A 27,956-nucleotide genomic window follows, 5' to 3' on the forward strand; every position below is an offset into this window, starting at 1 on the left:
AAATGTGGAGAGTAGAAGGTATAGAATCTGGACAGCATTACTCCAAATGTGGAGAGTAGAAGGTATAGAATCTGGACAGCATTGCTCCAAAAGTGGACTCAGTAGAAGGTATAGAATCAGGACAGCATTGCTCCAAATGTGGAGAGTAGAAGGTATAGAATCTGGACAGCATTGCTCCAAAAGTGGACTCAGTAGAAGGAAATTCCTCTAAGCCTAGTGGTAGGATGCACACTCAGAGAGCTAAAGGGCACTAGTTAGAGTCCCAGTGTGGTCAGGATAATTTACATTAGCCTTTCTATTGCAATACAATTCCTAAACAGGGACTTGTGTATATAAAGGTCTTATCTAAGAGTTGTCTGATAAAATACAAACACCAAAACAGAAATATACGGTAGAGTCTCCTGTATAGTATGAAATATTGGGTCTTCTAGAACTCAGGAAGAAATCAACACCATGAACAATGCTAAACCTGATATATAAATAACACTGTGAGGATCAGAAGGACATCACAAGGTCAAATAATGTGTTCCTGCTATCACCTGATTGGTTACTTGTGTTGAGGAGATCACACATTGACGGTTGGATAGGTTATGGATAAAATCAACATCCTTCACTATTATTCAATATTCCAACTTTAGTTTCAGAGAGACGTGTGAAAAGAGCCATAACTGACATCATATAATTAATGTATGAATTATGATTCAATTTCATCTTTAATCATAGCAATTACCATGTACAATGGCAAGATTTCACTTTGAACATTTTTTTTTCAATAAAAGGTTTCCTGCAGTAAAATGCATGTGCTTTCCATTATCAACAGGTTTTCTTTAAAAACTTCTCAAACAGGTATCTGTTATTAATAAAGTGGGACCACTGTAGTGAATCTCACTACAGTCATGTCTGTATATATAAAGTCATAATGGATATTAAAATCATAACTGGCTTTCTCAGGATTTATGTTTCAAATGTCATTAAATTTTCTTCCCATCAAAAGGAAATCACAGTGAATTTATATAGATATTCCAATAAAAAAGTGGCTATTGAATATGTAATATCATACGTGTAATAAACTGGTCGTAAATGTGTTAAAATTGGTCTCACTCAGTATCAATTGGTAGTAATGTAAGGTGGTAGTTTGCCTCTGGGTACTCATGAATTCACACATCAGATATCCTTGTTATCAGATTCTATCACTTACAGCATATTGTAACTTAATTTCTACAATGACAAGTAAAGAAGTCAGTTTGCTTAGGTACTTTTTTTAAACATAAAAAAAAAGAAGTACCCATTCATGTATAACTACGGAGAAAACTTGTTACATGTATATGTTGTAATTAGCCAATTATAAATACAAAGATAAAACTTAATAAAATATCAATTAGAAATTAATTAATCAGCTACAGGTTCTCTATACCCTTTATATCAGCACACATAAAGATGGAATCATCATTTCAATTAAGTATAACAAAGGTTGACATTTATGTAATGAATTATGGTAGTCAGAGTCGGGGTTTTACAGAGAAGAAAATGTCTGTGCAGCTACATATTTGTGTAGCTGTAAGCAGATTGCACTTATTGGTATTTCAAAAGTAATCAATTACCATTTATGGGTGAGGTGGTGATTAACTGACAAAAGAAGTCTAACATTTAACAATTGGTTTTGACGTGTTAAAAATACATTTATTTGATTACAATATATATCAAGTATGTAATTATCTCCCTTTGCGGTCGCCAATTGTCCATTTCAATTCTGACACATGTATGTTCAACCAGTTGGGGCCACTTCAGGACGTTCCTTGTATAGTATGGTATTTGACCCAATATTTCTTTAATATGAAAAGATTAAGAATTGAAATTATTGAACCAAAGATGTAACTTCAAACGTGACTGTACACAATGTAGATAATCCTGGCTACGTAAATTGAGATGTCTAGATAAAATATACAAGGGTTTAACAGGTGAAATAGCCTCCAGCTACTACGGCATAAATAGCTTTAATTTACCACTACATTTGTATCTATTTTGTGTGAGACCAAATATTGACACAAAAGCAGACAAACATATTGGACAAGTGTATAAACTTGAGCTTTCCTTGCCTCACATAGCTTTACACTACATTGGTCTTGTTATAACCCAGATCTACCTAATACAAACACATTCCTTGGCAGGTTATTGGGAGATAAGGATTGGTACATGTTGGATCCACCTGTCAGAGCTTTAATCACCAGTTCTATCACAATACTTAATACCCATTTGTCCTACTGCACAGTTCCAGTTTATAGACCGGGATGACAACTCTAAGCATGGCACACTAACAGACAATTTTACTCTTAGAGTGAAAGAATATAAATATATTCAAAGAGTCAAGAAAACCATTTAAAAAATTTTGATGAGTCTCAATATAAAAAGGTATAATTAGTGGGAGATGGGGACTCCAAATGTGAGCGCCACAGGACAAGCACTAGACTCAAATATCCAAGTCTCAAAATCACTCTGATGTAGTTAGTGAGTTAACACATTTAGACAACTGTAGAAGTGCTACTTTAACTCATCAATCCGCAACATGGAACAAACACTTATAATGTACACAGAGTATCCCGCCACACGGAACAAACACTTATAATGTACCCAGAGTATCCCACCACACAGAACAAACACTTATAATGTACCCAGGGTATCCCGCCACACGGAACAAACACTTATAATGTACCCAGAGTATCCCGCCACACGGAACAAACACTTATAATGTACCCAGGGTATCCCGCCACACGGAACAAACACTTATAATGTACCCAGAGTATCCCGCCACACAGAACAAACACTTATAATGTACCCAGGGTATCCCACCACACAGAACAAACACATGTACCCAGGGTATCCCACCACACGGAACAAACACTTATAATGTACCCAGGGTATCCCGCCACACGGAACAAACACAATGTACCCAGAGTATCCCACCACACAGAACAAACACTTATAATGTACCCAGAGTATCCCACCACACGGAACAAACACTTATAATGTACCCAGAGTATCCCGCCACACAGAACAAACACTTATAATGTACCCAGAGTATCCCGCCACACAGAACAAACACTTATAATGTACCCAGAGTATCCCGCCACACGGAACAAACACTTATAATGTACCCAGGGTATCCCGCCACACAGAACAAACACTTATAATGTACCCAGGGTATCCCACCACACGGAACAAACACTTATAATGTACCCAGAGTATCCCACCACACGGAACAAACACTTATAATGTACCCAGAGTATCCCGCCACACAGAACAAACACTTATAATGTACCCAGAGTATCCCGCCACACAGAACAAACACTTATAATGTACCCAGAGTATCCCGCCACACAGAACAAACACTTATAATGTACCCAGAGTATCCCGCCACACAGAACAAACACTTATAATGTACCCAGAGTATCCCGCCACACGGAACAAACACAATGTACCCAGGGTATCCCACCACACGGAACAAACACTTATAATGTACCCAGGGTATCCCACCACACAGAACAAACACTTATAATGTACCCAGGGTATCCCGCCACACAGAACAAACACTTATAATGTACCCAGGGTATCCCACCACACGGAACAAACACTTATAATGTACCCAGAGTATCCCACCACACGGAACAAACACTTATAATGTACCCAGAGTATCCCGTCACACGGAACAAACACTTATAATGTACCCAGAGTATCCCACCACACGGAACAAACACTTATAATGTACCCAGAGTATCCCTGACACACAGAACAAACACTTATAATGTACCCAGGGTATCCCACCACACAGAACAAACACATGTACCCAGGGTATCCCACCACACGGAACAAACACTTATAATGTACCCAGGGTATCCCGCCACACGGAACAAACACAATGTACCCAGAGTATCCCACCACACAGAACAAACACTTATAATGTACCCAGAGTATCCCACCACACGGAACAAACACTTATAATGTACCCAGAGTATCCCGCCACACAGAACAAACACTTATAATGTACCCAGAGTATCCCGCCACACAGAACAAACACTTATAATGTACCCAGAGTATCCCGCCACACGGAACAAACACTTATAATGTACCCAGGGTATCCCGCCACACAGAACAAACACTTATAATGTACCCAGGGTATCCCACCACACGGAACAAACACTTATAATGTACCCAGAGTATCCCACCACACGGAACAAACACTTATAATGTACCCAGAGTATCCCGCCACACAGAACAAACACTTATAATGTACCCAGAGTATCCCGCCACACAGAACAAACACTTATAATGTACCCAGAGTATCCCGCCACACAGAACAAACACTTATAATGTACCCAGAGTATCCCGCCACACAGAACAAACACTTATAATGTACCCAGAGTATCCCGCCACACGGAACAAACACAATGTACCCAGGGTATCCCACCACACGGAACAAACACTTATAATGTACCCAGGGTATCCCACCACACAGAACAAACACTTATAATGTACCCAGGGTATCCCGCCACACAGAACAAACACTTATAATGTACCCAGGGTATCCCACCACACGGAACAAACACTTATAATGTACCCAGAGTATCCCACCACATGGAACAAACACATGTACCCAGAGTATCCCACCACACGGAACAAACACTTATAATGTACCCAGGGTATCCCGCCACACGGAACAAACACTTATAATGTACCCAGGGTATCCCGCCACATAACAAGTTAGATGTTATCAACTTCACTTCAATAAGGGCTATAAACTTTGGCTGTGTTGCTGTTTTATTCGATACATGGACAGTTAACTTGAATATTTATGTTGATGAAGTGACATTTACAAATATTTAAACAAATTATTTAAGGATATAAAACGGAGTAACCTGAGATTTCATTGGAGATTGAATTAAATAGTGGTAACAGGACAGGTACACTGGAGGTGTGTATCACAGGGACACATCAATCACTCCATAACAGCAATGTTTAACCTAGATACCTACAAGGGAGAACTTCACACGTGCTGATGAACAATGTAACAACTAGAAGGGGACTCGAACCCATGACTTCTGAACTCTGAACTCTAAACGGACACTATAACCATTTGAGCTATATATTTACCAGGCACCAGCGTTCAGTCAAGTTACACTACATTCCTCCCTCCTTTAACACAGTCCTCCCTCCTTTAACACATTCCTCCCTCCTTTAACACATTCCTCCCTCCTTTAACACAGTCCTCCCTCCTTTAACAGTCCTCCCTCCTTTAACACATTCCTCCCTCCTTTAACACATTCCTCCCTCCTTTAACACAGTCCTCCCTCCTTTAACACATTCCTCCCTCCTTTAACACATTCCTCCCTCCTTTAACACAGTCCTCCCTCCTTTAACAGTCCTCCCTCCTTTAACACATTCCTCCCTCCTTTAACACAGTCCTCCCTCCTTTAACACATTCCTCCCTCCTTTAACACAGTCCTCCCTCCTTTAACACATTCCTCCCTCCTTTAACACATTCCTCCCTCCTTTAACACATTCCTCCCTCCTTTAACAGTCCTCCCTCCTTTAACACAGTCCTCCTCCTTTAACACATTCCTCCTCCTTAACACATTCCTCCTCCTTTAACACATTCCTCCCTCCTTTAACACAGTCCTCCCTCCTTTAAACACATCCTCCCTCCTTTAACACAGTCCTCCCTCCTTTAACACATTCCTCCCTCCTTTAACACATTCCTCCCTCCTTTAACACATTCCTCCCTCCTTTAACACAGTCCTCCTCCTTTAAAGCACATCCTCCCTCCTTTAACACGTCCTCCCTCCTTTAACACACACCTCCCTCCTTTAACACAGTCCTCCTCCTTTAACACAGTCCTCCCTCCTTTAACACATTCCTCCCTCCTTTAACACAGTCCTCCCTCCTTTAACACATTCCTCCCTCCTTTAACACAGTCCTCCCTCCTTTAACACATTCCTCCCTCCTTTAACACAGTCCTCCCTCCTTTAACACATTCCTCCCTCCTTTAACACATTCCTCCCTCCTTTAACACATTCCTCCCTCCTTTAACACAGTCCTCCCTCCTTTAACAAAGCCTTCGACCCGAAAACACACACGAGACCCTATACCACTTTTGTGGGTATTTTCTATTGGGCAACAAATGTAACAGACAGAATGTAATAATCAGACAGGGGGCTGGACCCGGTCCTTTGAACTCAAGACAGATGGTAAAATGATTTGAGCTACTGGCCATAAACATTCAGCCCAGTTCAGTTCAATGATAATTTATATTTTCTCATTAAGATCATAATAACTGTATACCATAAAATAGCTTAAAGTTGTATATCTATGTAGAATTTATAGAATGTAATATAATTTAGCATAGGATGATAAAAATGTCACTTTACTTGAATACAAAACATGGATGACTACTACTTTTATTTTCAGTTTGAAACTGAGATCAAATACCATTGTAAATAATAAAGTACCCTTAGGCTTTGTTAATAATCACATGCAGTTTTAAGTAAATGAAAATTCCTAATGGGTGAATAACCAGTTTTAAAAAACAAACTTCTTACTTAGAAAGAAAAAAACAAAACAAAACAAAATGTTATGTTATCTTCAGGACTCTAGTGCAGGTGTTTCAACAATAAAACAGGTTCCCAGTATTGAAATGCTTTGTCGATGAAAGTGATCCAACAGGATTTCCATTTCTTTTGTGTAATAAAAAAATGTCAAATTATTTTTCTACCTGTACCTGTCAGGTATATTTTCACAAAATTGTGACTTACCTTATCGAAAAACTTGTTTAAAATTCGAAAATGAATGAATTCCTTTCTGTTATACAGGAGTAACATTCCAGTGTGCTGGTGGAGTGAGAACACCTCGTCAAAGTTCTAGTCTCGTAGCTAGTCTGTCCAAATCTCACAGACCAGAATTAGCCTAATTTTCCCTTGGTCTGAACATGTATTGGTGGACATAAGTTATATACAAATGTAGTTTTAAATCCTTATCCCCGCTATGACAGATCAGTTTTTCAGCCGTTAGAAGCTTAAGGACACTGTTTTTGAATTCACAAATCCCCTGTCAAAGGCTCTACATTGGTCAGTTTCCAAACTGTTAGAAACTAACACAGACTTAATGGTGTGTAATACAGCCATTTCTTACAAGATTAAATATGAGTGTGATGAATTAACTGAACATGTATTTAGCAGAATTATTAAGTCAGTATACTTAACTTATTGCCATAAAGTGTTTAATCAGTAAATCATTAGTAGTAAATACTGTCCAGGTGAAGTCACGTAGACATAGAAATGTTTTATATAAATCAGTCTGAAGGCCATAATCTCTGTGTTCAACCTATTTTAATAATTTAAAAATTTTAATATGATTGCCATCTGGGATTGCCAAATCTGACAGAAAAATGACAAAATGGAAACATTGTCTTCCTTCATAATGTTTGCCAAAACTTTATCAAAGTAAAACATACCAAGGAAAGATGAATATTTTCCTTCAGAAAAATGAAAATATAAGAGAAACAGTCCATTTTCACAATCAGAACCAGGAAAAGAAACCATACAGTAGTTATCTTGTCCTACCTGAATCTGATAGTCCTACCTGAACCGGATAGTCCTACCTATATCTGATAGTCCTACCTGAATCTGATAGTCCTACCTGAATCTGATAGACCTACCTGAATCTGTAGTCCTACCTGTATCCGATAGACCTACCTGAATCTGATAGTCCTACCTGAATCTGATAGTCCTACCTGAATCTGATAGACCTACCTGAATCTGTAGTCCTACCTGTATCCGATAGACCTACCTGAATCTGATAGTCCTACCTGAATCTGATAGTCCTACCTGAATCTGATAGTCCTACCTGTATCTGATAGTCCTACAGGTATCTGATAGTCCTACCTGTATCTGATAGTCCTACCTGAATCTGATAGTCCTACCTGAATCTGTTAGTCCTACCTAAATCTGATAGTCCTACCTGAATCTGATAGTCCTACCTGTATCTGATAGACGTACCTGAATCTGATAGACCTACCTGAATCTGTTAGTCCTACCTAAATCTGATAGTCCTACCTGTATCTGATAGTCCTATATGAATCTGATAGAACTACCTGAATCTGATAGTCCTACATGTATCTGATAGACCTACCTGAACCAGACAGTACGTCATACCTGAATCTGATAGTCCTACCTGGATCTGATAGTCCTAGTACTACCTAATTAGGATAATTATTACCCGGGTATTAGGATTTCTATCTAAAAGGTCTGATGCTCTCCAGGTTTGATAACCCCTCCCCAGTTTGGTTATTCAGGGGGAATTGGGTATTATGGTTGCAATTATCCACATGAAAGAATATTTTCTCTCACTTGGCTTTTCTACGGTCCTGCATTCAGATATTCTGTCATTTTGAAAATTCTCAATGATTAATGCTTTGTTTTTTCAAGAAAACTAACTGGAAATGAATTCTCCGTGCCTGAAAATGGCAACCTAAGGCTGCGTTAACATTTCAAAACTTTTCCTGTTGTTGTATCTTTTTATAACCTGCTGGATTTCAGAGAATGACAATAAATTTTGATGGGATCATTATTCTGTCACAATTAAACCAAGAGGCTTTATTACATGGCTATGCAACATAGCCACAGAAAACATGAGTACACCTGTATGAGAGTTTGATTCATTTACGGATCATGTATAGAGTTTTCAGATGTGTATACATGTATAGCTGCCATTTTTTTTATGTTTTGATTTACAGATAAAAATCATACTTCAAGCTTCTACTCAATATTTGATTAATGCTGTAAAATTCAGCTTGTTTTACCAGTTTGGAAATATCATATCCAGAAATGAACACATTAAAACATGTACACCTAATAGTTTTGACATATCTGAAGTAAGATCTTCAGATCAACATTAGATAACAGAGACATTTATCAGATGCTCCTACACTGACACACAGTAACACAGCGTCAAAGATAGAATGTGAAATACATACCAAATACTAATCAAACACCAAGGATCTAATAGCCTCCGTTTTTACAAATCTCAAGCATGAAATATATCTGATGTTTGTATGTGGTACAGCATAGATATCTTTTAAACTGTTTTTCCTGTCCTTGGACAGCCAAAACTCATTGTTTCCTCCGACATGGAAATACAGGTGTATTCTGATCAGGTACATAATATATAGACAATGATCTACCTGACAGGTATTGACTTACAATGTAATGGTAACAAGGAAATGGTGTATACCTCAAGGGAGTCTGTCATTGGCAGGTTTGATAGGACCGTTTGTCTTTATCTCCTGTACAACTTACAGGTAAACTCAACATGCTACAGGGGTCTGAAGGCTGTATTCATACCTCTATTATTGGAACTTAAAGGGGCGACTCTTCTATTACAGTCATGCTTACACAAATCCAGATATTATTCCAAATTCATACACATAAATATCCTTCCTGAATAAAACAGATAATCAGACTACACTCGCTTTATACACAACGCATACCAAACACAACCAGTTACATGTACATTTTTTGTTTACTTTCACAACTTTGCAAACAATTACAATCTATTTTTGTAAGATGTAATCATTCTGGTAAGCATCAAATTTGTATCATTATAAACACTGCTATATAGGATGACAAAATAAATCCGTTCTTATGATGCATTTCATCCTAACGTGTAATTTTGTATAATATCAATTTTAATTATTATGTACACAAAAATAAAACATCCTATATTCTGTACTGTCCAAACTATTATACTTACCCAAACTTTACCATTCAGGAATACTGTCCAGACATCAATAGATAGATATACTGAGATACTGAACTGTTCACCACACAGGACCTTCACCTGTACATGTTTACCCCACCTGTTATTGTTGTGTACATGTAAATGATGGAGCACTAATCACTACCTACCTCAGGCAGATTGACAGCTTAATGATTCCCCTGCCAGGACTTCCCACCATCTGATCTAACTCTGTCACCAATACAGACATCGGTCTTCTCCCAGACACCTGACCAGGTACAAATCTTCTCCCAGACACCTGACCAGGTACAAATCTTCTCCCAGACACCTGACCAGGTACAAATCTTCTCCCAGACACCTGACCAGGTACAAATCTTCTCCCAGACACCTGACCAGGTACAAATCTTCTCCCAGACACCTGATTAGGTACCAATCCTCTCCCACAATCACACATGTATTACACCCAGATGATCACATGGTACAGTCAAAAGGTGTTATGGAGTCTTCGTGAATCTTTGCATAAGTATCTACAAAACAAAATGGACAGCAGTTCTTGTCAATGTTAAGCACTACAAAGTCAATTTCTCCCCATTTATATATTTCTCTACGTTCAAAACAACCACATGCCGCAAATTAAATCACTCTTAAGTAATAAGATAATCAAGAGTTATTAATTTTGTTTCCATTTCTTAAGGAAACTAATTGATGTGAAACAAATGGTTAGGTTATACCAACATGTCAGAGATGTCCAGTGATAATGGGTTCAATCTACTCTACTGTTTTAATGTCAATGTCCAAGAGAAATTTTAACAGTGTTTCATTGAATACCAGTTACCCGACTGGTGTACTTTATATGTAGAGACCATGTTGATATGGCTTTGTACAGTCAGGAATATGATAACAATGAACCTACTGGCAGACAACGTACATTTACTTAATACTTTCATTTTGTTATTTTATTGTTAGAAAATGCATAAGAGCCAGACCAGGATTTGAACCCAAGACTTTTGAACTCATGCATATCAAGTCAAATACTTTTACCCAGTGAAGAACCTTGCCAACAGTAGGCACCATGTCCAGTCCCGCTAAACGCATGGGAACCAAAAGTATTCACACACAAATTTCAAAATATGGCTTTTCAAGTAACTGTTAAATGCACAAACACAAATAAGACAAATCTCAATCAATTCAGCCATGGAATTGGCAGAAATGTTGCTCGACAAATGCATCATTAAATCTCTACATAAATGAAAACATTGATTGACATTCTCTGAATGCTTAACAAAATGTGTAAATATTAATTAATTACTGACTAACCTACAATTACCTAGATGTATGGTTTACCAAGTGTCCCGGACAACTTTTTCTCACGTTGGACTGTCTGTATGCAATAAACTGAAGGTATCGGGACATCAATCTCAGACAGATATTGATGGCTAAATCATATAATGGGCGTCACTTACCTGGTATACCTGATATGTTATTATACTTGCCCTCTGGTTACGATGTACTATCAAACCCACATGACATACAGTATACAACAATTACAAGTTTACTGTTGGTACCATAACCTACTTAGCATTGACGATACAATGCTACATATCCCGTCAAGTTCACAACAAATTGTTTACAGACAATTCTAATACACTTTTGAAATATTGACGATACAATGCTACATCTCCCGTCAAGTTCACAACAAATTGTTTACAGACAATTCTAATACACTTTTGAAATATTGACGATACAATGCTACATATCCCGTCAAGTTCACAACAAATTGTTTACAGACAATTCTAATACACTTTTGGAATATTGACGATACGTTGCTACATCTCCCAACTAGTTTACAACATGTTTCTAGTTTACACAAAATTCTACTTACCCACTTTCTGAGCATTGATGGTGTGATGATATAAAACTCCTGAGTTATTTCACTCGTCCTAGGACTACCATTAATCCTACATCAACACTAGCTGGTCCACAAAGGATGTCCACAAGGTCGATAAACATCTCCATCATAGGTCAAGATTCCATGACAGTTGGACAAGCTGCTAACAAGACCAACAAAGCTGACAAAAATCAATTACTAAGCAATGAGACCAACCAGCAATTACAGCTTTCTACAACAATGGCGTGTCCCTAACAGTCATTTTACCTGTATGGATGGACAGGTAACGGCTGCCTCAGGTCAGGCATCCCAGAGAATGGACAACTGATAATTCATTATAGTGACTCATCGATTTCTTGATCCTATCAAACATGGCTATAAAATATTGAGCATAGAATCAGAAATCTAATCAAATTACATTTTTTTTCCCCATATTCATTAACTTGGTTGATTCAAATGAATCATGAAACATTAACAGCATTAAGAAATATTTGGCCACATACTTTCTTTTTCTTCTCAAATTATACAACAGGTATCAATGACCACTTCCTAGAAATCATTTACTCAATACTTTTTTACAGATAATTCTAGTAAAAGGTAGGGTATGCATGTACTGGCTGATCTGCCCAAAGTAAAAACAAGTATACCCGGTACTTACCATAGGATAGTACTGTATGAAATTTAATGCTGATTGATAAGATTAAAAAAAAAAAATACAATAGAAACATAAAAGGTGTAGCGAATCATACCCTCAAACCCACACTGGAATTTGAACTAGTGACATCTCACTACACCAGGGAAATTCCTACCAGCCTCAGTTCTTATACGTACATGACCTCGTATTCTCTACTTTTATACTACTCCCTACTTTACAAAATCTTCAACCGAAGACAACCACAACTCAGGTTCTTTAGCTCCAAAGATAAATCCCTGTCAGTGTACATGTAAATAGATGGAATCCACCGGCATATGCTTCCATACAAGCCAATGAGATTTTCAATGAGGTCGAATAACAAGCGAAAAAGTCTTATCAACAGCTAAGGCCATTTACTAGTAAGGATGGCGTCCCCTGTGTACAAGATGCATGCATGTAGTGTATATATGTACATGTATGCATTTCGGGAGACTGCAGTATAGAACTGATGCTGAAGTATAGTGCTACCTAACTGAAATATACTGCTGAAGACACCCAGCAGCCAGACCAGGGGAAAGAACCCAAAGCCTTCCTCACATGGGCAAATATTAAACTTATATAAAGGCCAAATGTGAGGCAGTGTCAAGTGTGACATTAGGATGAAGAGAGTTATCTACAAAGGAAATATCCTAAATTTAGTTGCCTGCAATCATGCAATGGAGGAAGCAGGTACCATTCTTATGCCCTACCTGCAAGGCAATTATTATTATGTCCTTGAAACTATTTCCTTAACTTTTTATCACCAGTTTAATTCATTGATTATTTTGAGTAACTAAGCTTCTCAAATCTAATCCATACAATATTTTATTATCAAAATTTCTATCTACCAAATTTTGTACACATGGTGGTATTGATAATAGGCACTATATAAAAAAGCTTGATTTTATCAGTTTTTAATCAGCTTATAACTTATCACAATCCAAGGTTACAAAGAGGAAGATTACAGGCCCCACTACACACCCTGTAATTTAGATCTCTCAACTACACCATCCATTTAAAGTTTCATGACTGACTTACAAGTACTCAGCTTGTGATTGTACATTCTCAATCAAGTGTTTAAGGACGGGAAAGAGCATTTATGATTTGTACAGGTAATCTATTATTATTTTTTTGTACTTATACTGCATGGAATATGGTGTTTTGTGGCGAAGTAAATTTGAATACAATTGGGGAATAAGCTACAATAAGCTGTGGTGAGTATAGTAAAATGGCCGGCACTGACCGAGACACACAAAACGTGGCATTTACTGTCAGGAGGAATAGTAAAATAAATAAATCAAGTCTCTAATAAATTATTATCCATAAGGTACAGTACGAGTCTCAAGTAAATTATTATCCAAACAGTACAGTACGAGTCTCAAGTAAATTAATATCCATAAAGTACAGTATGATTCTCTGATAAATTAATATCCATAAAGTACAGTATGATTCTCTGATAAATTAATATCCATAAAGTACAGTACAAGTCTCTGATAAATCAATATCCATAAAGTACAGTACAAGTCTCTGATAAATTAATATCCATAAAGTACAGTACAAGTCTCTGATAAATTAATATCCAAACAGTACTGTACAAGTCTTTAATTTCTCCTATTCACTCCTAACATTGCAAAGATAAATTTGAACTCAAGCTTGGTTTGAATGGCTTGGGTTGATTGTTTTGTTAACGTAGGCATCTGGTCTTTTGACAGCTGTCAGAAGTGTTGATTTACAACACAAAAATTAGGTGTACAAAATGTATAATAATGTATCTTAAAATGGCATATTACTTTACAATACTCTAATATCTTCACATCTATCTTTATAAATCTATGACTGTCAGACTACAACAATATTTTCACTTTTATGAAACTGGTTTCCAAAAAATGTACAGGTGCAGTTTTGTTATCTGCATAAAAAAAGATGTTTATTGGGAAAGGTAAAACGATGATACACATATATAAATTGTCTAATAACAGGGCAGGTTATCAGGACTTTAAAACTTATTGTTTGAGACAAAGATTTGCAGTTCTCACAAACAGGTTTTACTACTTTAGTCGGTCCACTTATCATGTTCAGCTTGTTAAATGATGCAGCAATAAAAATTGCTATCAGATGTATGTTGTCTTCATATAAAATCTACTGTCACATTGACAGGGTAAGGTGTACTCATAATAAGTTATGACACAAATCACTATACACTTTGTACATGCGAAATGATGTATAACCACACCAGCTAGCTTCTTTATGAATTATGAAGTAATTTTGATTTTGTCTGCTGGCAAATTTCTATCGCAAGTCAATAGATTTACAATTAAGAAACCAAACAATTGAAAATATCTGTCTAAATATACTCCTAAGATTTGCATGTATTTAGATCACCGAATGTGACAAAAAGGAAAAACCTATGGACCATAATGATTTAATTTTGAACATTTTTACTTTAAAGGTAATTAGCATTTGGTTTATTTTGTTTAACGTCCTATTAACAGCCATGGGAATTAAAGGGCGTGCTAGATTTTCAAGGTGGAGGAAAGATGGAATACCCAGAGGTGGAGGGCTACCGATAAAATGTCTGGGGAACTTAACCATTCGGCAACCGTATGCCCATCAACCTCTAATCTGATGTATGGGTATATGATAAGAGGTTTTTAATGACAAACATTTCTTCAAACTATTAACCGTAATGTGACCTTAACATAGGTGTATGCATTAAATCGCCTTTCAATTAATATACACAGTACAGTCAGTAACAAGCTACTCCTAATCCCCTTGATCCAATGACAATTACCTATTAATTCAGTTAAAAAACACTTTAACATGAATATTCTATTTTCTTTGCATTATATGCAATGCTCCATCCCATTGAGGGGTTTGAACAGTATTAAATGGTGTTTTTTCCCCTATGAACTGTAACCAGATATAGCTCAGATGCCATGTCATCAGAGTTCCTGCCGTAAGGCAATGATTCTTAGGCATTTTGAATGTACACGGACTAGGGGGAATAACTCCCAACATCTACAGAAATGTGGCACTTCCACCAGGGGGTATAACCCATACGCAAACTAAAACTATTGAAACTGCTTTGTGAATTACTATTTCGAGTGTAAACCTAGCTTGCAAAAAAAATAAAAAAAATAAGGTTTTGTATTGATAACTTTTATCTCCTTTTCCATCAGTTATTACATCATCGCTGTAGGAAATGAGTTAACGCATTGAATACTGAACTTGCATCAGCATATTATTATTATTTATTCTTCATAATTTAGCTTCAATTTTACATAAATGTCATGAAAGTCTAGCAAATAATGACTTTCAAGAACCTTCCTCTTGATGATGCCCATCACTTCCCAGTGCAGCCAATTTACCAAGTATTTAAAAATTCTTTCGAGGTCCATTTTGTCATTTTCAGTAATTATTAGACACTACAAAGAACTTTAGGGGGCCTGTTCGTTTATGCGGACAAACCGGTTCGTCAAGTGTTCAAAGTAATATTCAAACATATATCTTGACAGACCTGCATATGTTAAAACAGGCCATGGAAGTATTTATCAAGGCACATCTGAAAACAATATAAAATCACCAGGTCCTTCTTTATTTCATAAACGAACAACACTGGTCTGACTTGTCCAGCCATTTGGACGTAAAAAAACGAAAACTGCCCTAAACATGGCAAGAAGACTGCTTTTAGGACAAAATGTTCAAACCATTGAGTTTGGGGTAAAACACTTGCATTTCTGAAAAAGTCACCCAAATTCACCAGTTAAACATTTTTTCTTTAAAACGCCATTATGATCAGATGTCTTAATAGTATAAGAGCATTTTTATTGATTGAAATGCCCCCCCTTCATGCCATATTTGTGTAATATTATTCACTGCCAAGGTAAAAGATAAATAAGTGTTAGTACATACATAAAAGTCAAATCCCATTAAACAACAGCTTGGCTATTTATCAGGTTTGGTTATTTGTGTGACTTAGAATTATTCCATGCTACATTTTACCAAAGTGACTCTATAGAAGAAACTGTTTTGATTTGAAAATATTTTATTGTTATAAACAAATGGATCGGGCACAAGTTATTACAACTTAGAAAAGCCCTCTCCACAAATATATGTTACAGAAAGTGTGATAACGGACACAAAATGGTTACATTGATTTATATAGAAAGATAGCAAATAGTTGGAAGGAAAAGGGACAGATGTAGAGATATCAGGGTGAGAAGATCTACAGCAAATTATTGGTGATTTTAAGAAACATCTAATTAAACATTTTGGTACAAATGTATATTACATTACTAGTGTTGTGCAAATTTGTAGATACTTATTTGTGTTTGAAATTCAACATTATTCTCTTATATAGATGACTTTTACAAATTCTTCGACCTTTTGAATGGAAAACAAGAGCTCCACAAGGGGGAGCATGATACGCCTGTCGCTAGAAAAGCTACAAGAAAATGTAGTGTCGTTGACATATAAAAACCCCTAATATAATATGTTGTACATACTTGCTTGTTGTTGGAGTGAACAAATTCTCAACAGGAATTGAATAAGAAATAGAAAACTTCTTGCATTTTCTACACAATGCTCTTATTTGGCAATGAAAGGGGCAGAACTCTGGTAAAAATAATCACAAAATTCTGCACACTAAAAAAACACGCACACTTGAGCTATTGTGCAAAAGAATATTTGTAGCAAGTTTCATGAAAATTGTTAAATAAAGGCTAGGGTGCTTACAAGGAAAAGTTAATGGACGGACATACAAACAATGCAGGGTATATCATAATATGACCAGTCGTCGACGGGCGTCTAAAAAATCAGAAGCACTTCCATTGTGAAAGCAGCTAGTTTATATTGTCCCAAATCCAAATTTCTATTCATTTGAAGGGAAACCTAGTGTGTTAAGAGTTTGTTATTTTAGTAACGGTGGCCTTGACAGACAGATGAATGGACTCTTGCCAAAGGAAGCAGTGTTTGACCAATTAGATTGAATGAGGTATTGTCTGGAAAGAGTGATGGGGATGGATGGACAGACACACTGCAGCATTTACCATTTCTATATAATGACCTTAGATTGGGAATAATGGAGAAGTGTAATGAGTCACATATCCCAACTTTCCAAACATCCCCATCTCTGTGATATCTTGGGTCGTTTGTGATATCTTGCTAATTCATGATAGCTTGGTTGTTCTTGATATCTTCGCTAATTCATGATATCTTGGTCGTTCGTCATATCTTGGTCGTTTGTGATATCTTGCTAATTCACAATAGCTTGGTCGTTCGTGATATCTTGCTAATTCATAATATCTTGCCAATTCATGATATCTTCGTCATTCATAAACATATTCATATCTTGGTTATTCATGATTGTATCTTGGCCATTTGTGATAAAATAATAAACAATGTTCTTTTACTTCTCAAAGCTGCACTTTTATTCACATTTGTGTTGCCAACAGTTTTTGCTTTTCATGTTTACTTGTTCTTTGACCTGAAGTATTCGTTCATCACGTCAAGCGCCTGGGAGTCCTTGCCATAATCCTGAAATCAGGAATTAATGCATGTTAATAATAAACAAAAGAAAATCCTGGTGGTTATGTCTGTAATGATATTTCTCATATTTAATGAACTAGCATCAATTATTCTAACGTTTCTTTTTTTACTGTCAGATCATTTACAAATAAAACACTTAACGAAATCATTTACTGCTGTTGAACTCTACCAGTGGACGATGAAAGTTTAACACAACTGTGATCAGTCTCAATCATACATTATGCGATAGAAATAAAAAGTGTCTTCAGGGAGTAAAACGTTTCTTCAATGGACAGTTCCTTTAGCTACTGATCTATAACAACACAGATTTATTGTATGAGGAAGCTTCTTTTAGGTTAGAAAACATGCTTTTGTAATTCGAAATAGTTTGGCCAAGATGACGTATTCCTGACTACCACATCACATTATGGCTTGAATAATTTAAGTAAGAATGCATGACAAACTTTATGTAAACAACTCATAGAGGGCCCTACAACGCTTCATGTGAACAGCCTTGGCTGTAAACAACTCCTAGAGGGCTCTACAATGCTAGATGTGAACAGCCTTGGCTGTAAACAACTCCTAGATGGCCCTACAATGCTAGATGTGAACAGCCTTGGCTGTAAACAACTTCTAGAGGGCCCTACGCTTCATGTGAACAGCCTTGGCTGTAAACAACTCCTAGAGGGCCCTACAATGCTAGATGTGAACAGCCTTGGCTGTAAACAACTCCTAGAGGGCTCTACAATGCTAGATGTGAACAGCCTTGGCTGTAAACAACTCCTAGAGGGCCCTACAATGCTAGATGTGAACAGCCTTGGCTGTAAACAACTCCTAGAGGGCCCTACAATGCTAGATGTGAACAGCCTTGGCTGCAAGGTATGCCGCAATTTTAAATCAAACTTTAGTTAAACGATAATAACTAATGCTGATTAAGTTCATGGAAACTATCAGAGGGCTGATCATGGCGGTACTGTACAAACATGTTGGGGGTAGCAACAGTTCTGTCTGCAAGCTGAATAATGAACGGGATGTAAAATGTATGCTGTAGATATTCATGTTACCATGGACATTCCAAATTCCTATTATGTTGCTATTTTAATCAATGATAACTCGATATAAAATTTGATTTTTCACTTTTGGTGTTGTAAACTATTAAATCACACTCGGCCCATTTCAGTGCAGCCAATCACTGCCACCGTAACACAAACGGAATGCAGCTTTGATTCTTTCAATCGTCCACAGAGAGGGTTCAACAGCAGTAATAAATGGATTTAAATAACAGCACCTTACAAAACTTGCATCAAAATAGTCAATAAATTTTAATGGATAAAAAAATCAACAAGACTAACATTTAATAGAAAACATGCTTTTTAGTTCTGTATGCAAAGATGTCAGATGAAGATGCATAATATTGAGAGAACAGTGAAATGGTTACCTTGACAACCACACAGCTACAGCCAACCACCTTTCTGGCTTTCCCCTCCTTGTCGATCTTACAGAGTCCAGCCCACTCTCCCAGTTTCTTGTTATCATCAACCTGCCAACAACATAAACAACATATGATTTATATAGAGAAACTATGCCTTTCTGCCAACAACACAAACAACATCAGATTTACATAGATGGACTATGCCTTTCTGCCAACAACACAAACATCAGATTTACATAGATGGACTATGCCTTTCTGCCAACAACATAAACAACATATGATTTACAAAGACGAACTATGCCTTTAAGAAAAGAGCAGGTGGGAACTTTTTAGACCTAAAAATGTGGTATGTGTTCAGCATACAGTTTTAATGTCTTGCCATCTTCAGGTAACCAACTGGTTATGCATATCCTCATATCTCTCAGAAGAGGGAGCATTGGTTGTCATCATATAACTGCAAGAATACTTTGCCAAAACATAAATATTACTTTATCTGTCTAATGTAAATTGTATGTAATCTATACAATTAAGTAGTAAGTCATCCTATTGCATTCATTACCAATATGAATGCAGTCTTGACAACAGAATTTGCCATCCAGACTGAATTCATATTGAACATAAACAACCATACAACTATTCAATAACACTTATAATTACCTGTCAGAAAATGTTGATTATCATCGTTAATATATCATGTGCTATTTTATCAAGTTTAAAAAAGTGACACACACACAACTTATAGATGAAGCTAGATAAACATGGCAGCCAAATGATGGGAGACCATTGTCATTTTATCTAGAATGTGACAACAGTCATTGATTACAATCCATGGCCAGAAGAGGATATCCCTACATGAACTCTGTAGAAGCGATTTACTATTGATTTAACTGCAGTTTTAAATCTTAAATATCTGCAAGACCACTGCAGATAAATCTGTTCAATCTTGAAAGCCATTTTCAGGTAACCAACTGGTTATGCATATCCTCATATCTCTCAGAAGAGGGAGCATTGGTTATCATCACACAATAGCAACAAGCTCCTTCTCATTATGAAATTACACACAATTTATACAAAGAAGAATTGATAGAAAAAAAAAATAAAAAAAAATGTTGGCCTCTCTTATCTCTATATGAGGTAATCATTCTTTAAACTAACTTATACCGTGTCAATTCCTTTTCAAAGACATCCAAATCTAAATCTGCAGCTCCATAACCATATGATCATTCAGACAATTAAGATAATTCCAAATAGATTAAACTATAAATCTATTCCCTTTTTTATGCCATCTTCAGGTAACCAAACGGTTATGCATATCCTCATATCTCTCAGAAGAGGGAGCATTGGTTATCATCATACAACAGCAACAAGCTCCTTCTTAGTATGAAATTACACACAATTTATACAAACATGAATTCACACAAAAAACAAACTATGTTAGCCTCTCTAATCTCTATACCAGGTAATCATTCTTTAAAGTAACTTTCACTGAGCCGTACCATCTTGAAGATATCAAAATCCAAATCTGCAGCTCCATAACCTTATGATCACTCAGACAATTTAGATCATTCTTAATAGATTGAACTATAAATCTTTTCCCTTTTTTATGCCATCTTCAGGTAACCAACTGGTTATGCATATCCTCATATCTCTCAGAAGAGGGAGCATTGGTTATCATCACATGATAGAGTTATATTTGGGAAATGTTAATTTGTAAATGGTTTTATTAATATTACATCATTTAATGTCATATAGTCCATTCAACCATATATACACAGTAATGTGAACAAGATTGATGGAATACGAATAGCAAATCTTTCAAGTAAAGGTACTTTACTTGGTAAACAACTTTTTGATGTTGTATATAAAAAAGAGTTATTGTATCAAGTAGACATCTTTGTGAAGTGTGAAAGCAATGTAGACCAACTGTTTCTCAAGTTCACAACATTGAGTTAACATTTCACCAACTTCCCACTTCCACTTGATCCAAACAATGAAGAACTAGTATCTATCTTCATCAAGGAGTACAAGATCAACATAAACTCTGGAGAGCTTATATTTCAACACCACTAACTTTAAGGTAGCAAGGTTTTTCCATAGCGATCCCAGTGGGGAATCTACAGGGCATGAAAGGGGAGACAACTTACTAGATTTTTGAATACCGAGAAACAAAATACATGATTTTTCAACCATAAAACCTTTTGCCCAAATCATTTAGAAATCCTAAAAAATAAACCTTAATAACTTTGGGGAGTAAAACAGCCACTCAAAAGACTACTGTTTTGAACAATAGCTTAATTCCTTTGTACAATATTGCTTTCAGTATTTTTACTATTACCAGCTTCAGGTAACCAAACGGTTATGCATATCCTCATATCTCTCAGAAGAGGGAGCATTGGTTATCATCATACAACAGCAGGTAATCATTTGGAACCTAATTATGTGCATCCAATTACATTTGCTGATTTCTATGTACATCCAATTACATTTGCTGATTTCTAAGGCCCATTACAACAAATTTATGTTTTACTGTCCCTGAAAACCAAAAACTTTTTGACATAAGAAAATTGACCATCTTTAACGAAATTGAAGATGCAAGGCAGCATTCAGTCAAGATTGGAGAGCCAACCATTCACTTTTGTCACCAAGTACCAGTTTTATGGACTTCATCTCAGCTGGGAACAGAACCCGTTTCTTCATTTTGACAAGACAATTTGCATTAACTAAACTTCCTACTTCAGAGATACTAAATAGCAAAATATTTAATAGCAAATAAGGTAGTCGGGAAGTAGAAAGTACAGATCTTTAGGTTGTAGTGGGTGCAGCAAATGGACCAATTTGTTAAGGTATGCTTTGGACAACACTTGTTCCTACCTCTTCAATATGCTCGGTGACACAAATTATTGCAAATTCGTATATATATGGGCAGTTACTGGAATGAACTTTTTTGAGACTCGGTAAATTAAATTATAGTTGAAGGTCAAATGGTAAAGGTATTTTAACATTTATACCTGGCCAAAACCTTTATAATACAGAATGCAAGCACTTTGTTGCAATTTTCTAAGTTTTAAGAAAAAGTGGTATAGATTGACTGGCTTCAGTGTATACCATGCCATCTTCAGGTAACCAACTGGTTATGCATATCCTCATATCTCTCAGAAGAGGGAGCATTGGTTATCATCACATGATAGCATTACAATTGAATTATCCCTTCACAGCCATGTTTTGTCATGTCTACCTAATGGTATTTGCATTTTATTAATGATTTTAGTGTAAAATAATGTGCATCAAAACAAATTTTAATCATACTTGATGACACAAACATAATCATGCCACTCTTCCCTGAATTTATGTTCTAATTAATCAGATAAAACATTCTACGAAACTGTCATTCCTATATCTTTGATCTGGTAAATACAAGATCTAAAAATTATGTTGTGCCTATTTGTACACCTATATACATGATACATCACTCATTTGAACTTAATCTCATGTATAAAAATACATTATCAGATAAGTAAAGTCTTTGATAAGGTAGAAAGAAGAACTGAAGCAGCAGATATCAGATGTAAAATTGCCATGTCATAATGAACCTTTATCAGACCCATCAACTACATACCTTCATGATGTTAATTGCATGTTCTGCACAAAGAGCTTCCACGAGTTTCACGTAAGTTGCTTCATCACAGTTGTTGGCCAAAATGCACATATGAGCCTGACGTCTGAAATGAAAGGAAACACTGAGGCTGCATTTAATCTTGTATGCATTTAACCTATCAATACGAAAAAATTAGTTGAAAGATATTTGCAATCGTAGAAACATGAATAAAGCTACCATGAGGATTTTCTAGCTATAACATACAAACACAATTATTACACGATACGACATGTCTCACCTGTCCTTATCTGCAATATAGTAAGATTTAACAAACTCCAAAATTCACAAATTTCCATCTTTTTCCGAAAAACAACCTCCCCGTTGATAAAGTGACAGTATAGAAGCACCCTGTATTATTTATATGGCCAATTACATTTATATAGTCAATTCTAATGTAGACCTTTCAAATCAGGTGTCCAAAGTTAATCATCATGAAGTTGCTCATTCAGGGATTTCTCCGAGGGCTCATTGGAGCTGTTAATGAACCCCATTCCCAACTGAAACTATTAAATATTTAAACCAAATTCTCAAAATTTGCAGTTAAATAATTATTTTTTTTTGCCCTCAATTCACTAATTTTCTTCTAAAATGAGACAAATATACCCCATCCCAAACCAGTGAGAAAAAGCCCCGTCATGGTTTAAATCATTTCCATTCTTTATTTAGCTGGCAAAGAATAATGATCAATTTCTTTGATTTTCAGTTTTTTTTCAAAATGAAACAACAATATTAGAATAACAATGATAAATAACGAGCTTTTTTTCTTCTTGATTACACATTGATTAAAAAGATTCTTCTCGCATGTGGACTGAATATAACCAGAACGATTAAGTTAAGTGTCACAGAATAAAAGAGGTATCCACCAAACCAGGAACCAGATATCCGGTTACCCGTTTTGGCACTAACTAAAATGCCTATATCACCGAAACTTTCAAGGATCTGAATTTGTATAAATTGTTGCAAGACCGCAATTCCAAGAAACAAATGCCTACTTGTCCAAGGCTTTAGCACACTCGTGAAGACCTCTGGCAAGACCATCATGGATTAGTGAAGTTTTGAGAACCTCCTGCAGGGCAGTGTAGATATCCATGGAGCCTCCTGCAGTTGGTACATCATCTCTGTTGATTAAGAAACATTATTATGTCATTTTATTACGTGTTGAAGACTTACCATTTATGCAATAGCATTTTACTTAATTAATTAGATAGATGTACCAGCCTTCGACACTAACGGTAGACCTGGTGCCTGAGTCCACCAAAATATTTGGAGGTCTCCAAAAACTGCACTTACCTGGAGACCGTCGGGCACTGAGATTTTTACATTGAGGTGTTCTTAAAATGTAGGAATTTTTAGTAAAATGTACTAAAAGTAAAAGTAAAAGTAAAGAGGAAATATAGGATACAAGTCTATTGTGATTTTACAATGTCATCAAGTTATATAACGCATCTATATACAAATAATCACTAGTTTTTAGTGAATGGACACCTACGATGTTAGATCTATGGAACGTCTATTGGAAGACGGAATCCAATCAAACTCATGTTTTACTTGTAGTTTCTTTAATGAAATTGGTTCGTTTTCATTGTGTTTTTTTTAATGAAGTTGGTTCATTACAACAAAATGAATATCTTTACAAAAACTGACGAAAATGGTTAGCATTCATTTAATTTCTGCACAATTATTTTAGAATTGATCATATATATTGAATTGGTCGGTATTTATGTAACCTATCGAATATTCGAATGCCATTTTACCGTTTGAACATTCGCTTCAGCTCTCGCCAGAAGTAGCAAGTAATACTAGCATTGGACCACTTTGCTACTAGTAGAAAGATATTCATACCCCTGTCGTCACCATTTTACTCTCCGGCACGTCCATCGTCCACAACTACGTTATCTCATATTTTAAACTAGCAGTATATACTATAGTTCTTTTTTTTTCGCAGCACTGAATCTTTTGGTCAGGATATGTGCTATATTTGGAAGACATTAAATTTTATCCAGTTTATCACAAGCAAGGGGCGGTAACAGGAAATTTTTCCACAGTAACACACCAGGGTTGTATTCCCAACGTGTTGACACAATATATATTGTACTCGAAATTAAGTTTTCAAGTCATTATGTCTGTAAAATGCATATCAACTATATAACACATGATGAACACGTCAAGTTCCCATGGCTAATAACACACGTGAAAAAACGTCATTACCCTTCCGTATCCGATGCCATTTTTTTCAAATACGGACGTCCTTCTGAAATAAATAATCACAAAATGATATTAACAGATGTATGTTTAATTCAGATTCAAATCACCAATCTTTGAAAGCGATAAGGGAGTCTGATGACACACGATTCAAAAGAGGAAAGTAAGAATCTTCTTACAATGATGTCTACCGGAAAACGTCTTGAGTTGAAAAGGAGGCTCTAAGGTTATTTCCGGTAGAAATGAACAGGAGGTCATGTTACTCTCTTCACCGATATATTTATTTCGTGTATGGATTTTACCGTGATTGTGATCAAATGAAAATGTTTTGAGCATTCGTGTCATGTTGAAAGTGAGTATGTCAGTTTTTACTTGTAGAAATGCACTTCTTTCTTTCCAAATTCACATTAAAAGCTCGCGAGCACCGGATTTGAGGTGTCTGGTGAGAGGCATGTTGATGTTATGAATTATATTCAGCATCACCTACAGTCTGTGCTACTGTAAAAAATAGACTCTAGAATAGTCCTAGTTATAATTGATTAATATATTGTTTTTCTAGTGTGCATTATCTGTCAAAAATGATGCTAAACGGTAGCTATCATGCACTGATTTGTGTATTTTCCGGAATAAATGTCACGGTATACCGTTTTGTGTGTGTTTGTAATGTTATGTTTCGCATTGTTAGGAAAGTTGTGATTGATAACAAGTACGAAAACATTTATAAAAATATCCAGAACAATATTAGGAAACTAAAGCATTCAAATGCTTTTATTTTTACAATATATATATATATATGAATCTGGTATATTCAAAATAACTTAAGATATTGTAAATTTACTATTTTTAGACACAATAGTTTGACATTTTATAAATAAGAATAATAGTTACAATTTATAATAATTTATATTAGATACCCAATATGCCAAAAAAAAAAGAAGAGATCACTCCAAATATATGACGTCATGCCATTAAAAAAGAAAAACAAAGATATCACTCCAAATGTGTGACCCCTCGGCTTCCAATTGGCTGTGAAAACCAGAGACATATATAGAGAGATTGGCAGCTCTCTATTTGCCCTTATGTCTACGTGGTGGCCCCTGACCTTCCCACAATCCTTTGTGGTCACTCAGTTCAGTCTTCTCCCGACGCCATATTGGAGAAAACTTGGAAACCAGACACATAATTATCGATAATTTCTATTTGAAAACATCACCAAGTTCCAATGATGTGCTTTAATTTTATTAATATCAAAGTGCAGAAGTGTCATCAATATGAAATATATCACAATTTGCTGTCAAAGTGTTTGTATTTTGAGTATGAAAGTCAAGCACACCACAGGGAAGATCGGCAGGAATCTCCAATTTTCGAAAAGTCCCTATGGGGTTTTCGAAAATACTGATAAATGAAAACAATGTGCATGATAAACAAGACTATATCCCATAAGTATAATAGTTTTTAGATAATGTAGTAACTTTTGTAGTGGCCTAAATAAAACGATGTGCTTTTTGTGTGCGTTTAAAATTGACAATGTTTTGGTCTGACGTAATGGCAGCGTAATTACAACACTAGGTCATGTCGAATAGGACCCAATTGATTTTCGAAAATACGGATGACAACCGTGTGCATAATCATCAAGACTATATTCCATAAGTATAATAGTTTTTAGATAATGTAGTAAATTTTGTAATGGCCTAAATAAAACTATGTGCTTTTTGTGTGTATTTAAAATTGACGATGTTTTGGTCTGACGTAATGGCGGATTAACCAGAACATGTTGAATAAATTCTAGTACATCGATACATACATGCGCAAAGCCCGATTTACCTATGCTCGCGTGTGTTTGATAGGGGACAAGACGCTCTCGATAAGGGATATGCGTGAGTGGTCACGAATAAAGGGAGCCACCATGCCACTTGTACAGGAAAAATAGCGATGTTACTTATCTCTCTAAATATGTCTCTGGTGAAAACTAAAGTGAACTTTAAAATTTTCTACAGAATTATACCAAAGATGCATATATCACATCTCCGATTATACATGATATATTGGATACAATTTTGACAAGTTTATGTTGATACATGTTGAACTATGGTTTATAATTAATACACATTTGACCCTAGAACCCAGGTTTGCAGATTTCTGTAAGCACGCTGGGCAAGAATTTGTTTCTGCCCATTCTTTGATCATAGAGCATAAAAAGTGCATACTGATCAGGTAACAATTAAAATGCAGTAAGGTATTTTTGTTCTTAGAGGCCAAGATTTTTCAACTGCCAGTCAATGTAAAAATCAGATTAGTATTTTTTGTATATACTTTTTTATTAGCGTTACTTAGCATAATACACTTAGTATTAATGTTAGGATGAACTGTGATTCACAGGACACTGCAGCAGTCATCACATGTAGTATATGTAGCTATAGAAAGATTTTCTAAGTGTCATTTGTAGTGGAACCTGGGGTGACAGAATCTATATATATATACTTGCTATGGATTGGTTATAGAGCATTCATTTAGAGTTCCTGGGAGTGAATCGTGCCAGTTTGTTGTACATGAACTATTTGTATATAATCAAGTGATATCTTACACCAGAATTGGAAGGAATGTGTATTTTATGACACGTTAATGTACATCTAGGAAATATGAGGTATATAGATTGACTACTATCTATTGACATATATAGAGGTCACACCTCAACTGATATAGTCATATCAGTGGCAAGGATGTAAAACCATATAAACTCGCAGATGCAGCAAAATATGCATGTGTACAGATATGCAATACATTTTAATTATATCCC

General features: G+C 36.0%; 3 protein-coding genes and 1 long non-coding RNA gene across 4 annotated transcripts in view; 2 read left to right on the forward strand and 2 right to left on the reverse strand.

Annotated features, from left to right (window-relative positions):
* LOC117325073 overlaps nt 1–12,039 on the reverse strand; it is a 30,778-nt gene extending 18,739 nt beyond the window's left edge. Inside the window, 2 exon segments of the mRNA XM_033881002.1 lie at nt 9,954–10,310; nt 11,666–12,039. The gene's annotated coding sequence lies outside the window, so the exon portion shown is untranslated.
* A 5,710-nt stretch (nt 12,040–17,749) lies between these two features.
* On the reverse strand, nt 17,750–25,422 carry LOC117325077 (40S ribosomal protein S12-like). Its single transcript, XM_033881012.1, has 6 exons — nt 25,339–25,422; nt 25,166–25,208; nt 23,950–24,075; nt 22,919–23,021; nt 19,309–19,410; nt 17,750–17,879 (listed from the first exon to the last, which is right to left on the reverse strand). The coding sequence occupies exons 2-6, from the start codon at nt 25,183–25,185 to the stop codon at nt 17,814–17,816; spliced, it is 417 nt and encodes a 138-aa protein (XP_033736903.1). The 5' UTR covers nt 25,186–25,208; nt 25,339–25,422; the 3' UTR covers nt 17,750–17,813.
* LOC117325079 lies at nt 19,554–20,388 on the forward strand. The gene is made up of 2 exons (XR_004532127.1): nt 19,554–19,997; nt 20,196–20,388. It is a non-coding gene; the product is annotated as an uncharacterized LOC117325079 (long non-coding RNA).
* Nucleotides 25,403–27,956, forward strand: part of LOC117325076 (heparan sulfate glucosamine 3-O-sulfotransferase 1-like) — a 202,087-nt gene continuing 199,533 nt past the window's right edge. The window contains exon 1 of the mRNA XM_033881011.1: nt 25,403–25,511. The gene's annotated coding sequence lies outside the window, so the exon portion shown is untranslated. The remainder of the gene's footprint in view (nt 25,512–27,956) is intronic.

The sequence above is a fragment of the Pecten maximus genome, chromosome 4 (genome assembly GCF_902652985.1).
Source record: "Pecten maximus chromosome 4, xPecMax1.1, whole genome shotgun sequence".
Classification (NCBI taxonomy): domain Eukaryota; kingdom Metazoa; phylum Mollusca; class Bivalvia; order Pectinida; family Pectinidae; genus Pecten; species Pecten maximus.

Excerpts from the sequence above, each read along its gene's own strand:
- LOC117325077 (XM_033881012.1), bottom strand. The coding sequence starts at position 25,185 with ATGGCATCGGATACGGAAGG. Across the intron at positions 19,411-22,918 it reads ATGCAATTAACATCATGAAG|GTTGATGATAACAAGAAACT; the intron begins GTATGTAGTTGA and ends TGTTGTTGGCAG. Across the intron at positions 17,880-19,308 it reads GTAGCTGTGTGGTTGTCAAG|GATTATGGCAAGGACTCCCA; the intron begins GTAACCATTTCA and ends TCCTGATTTCAG.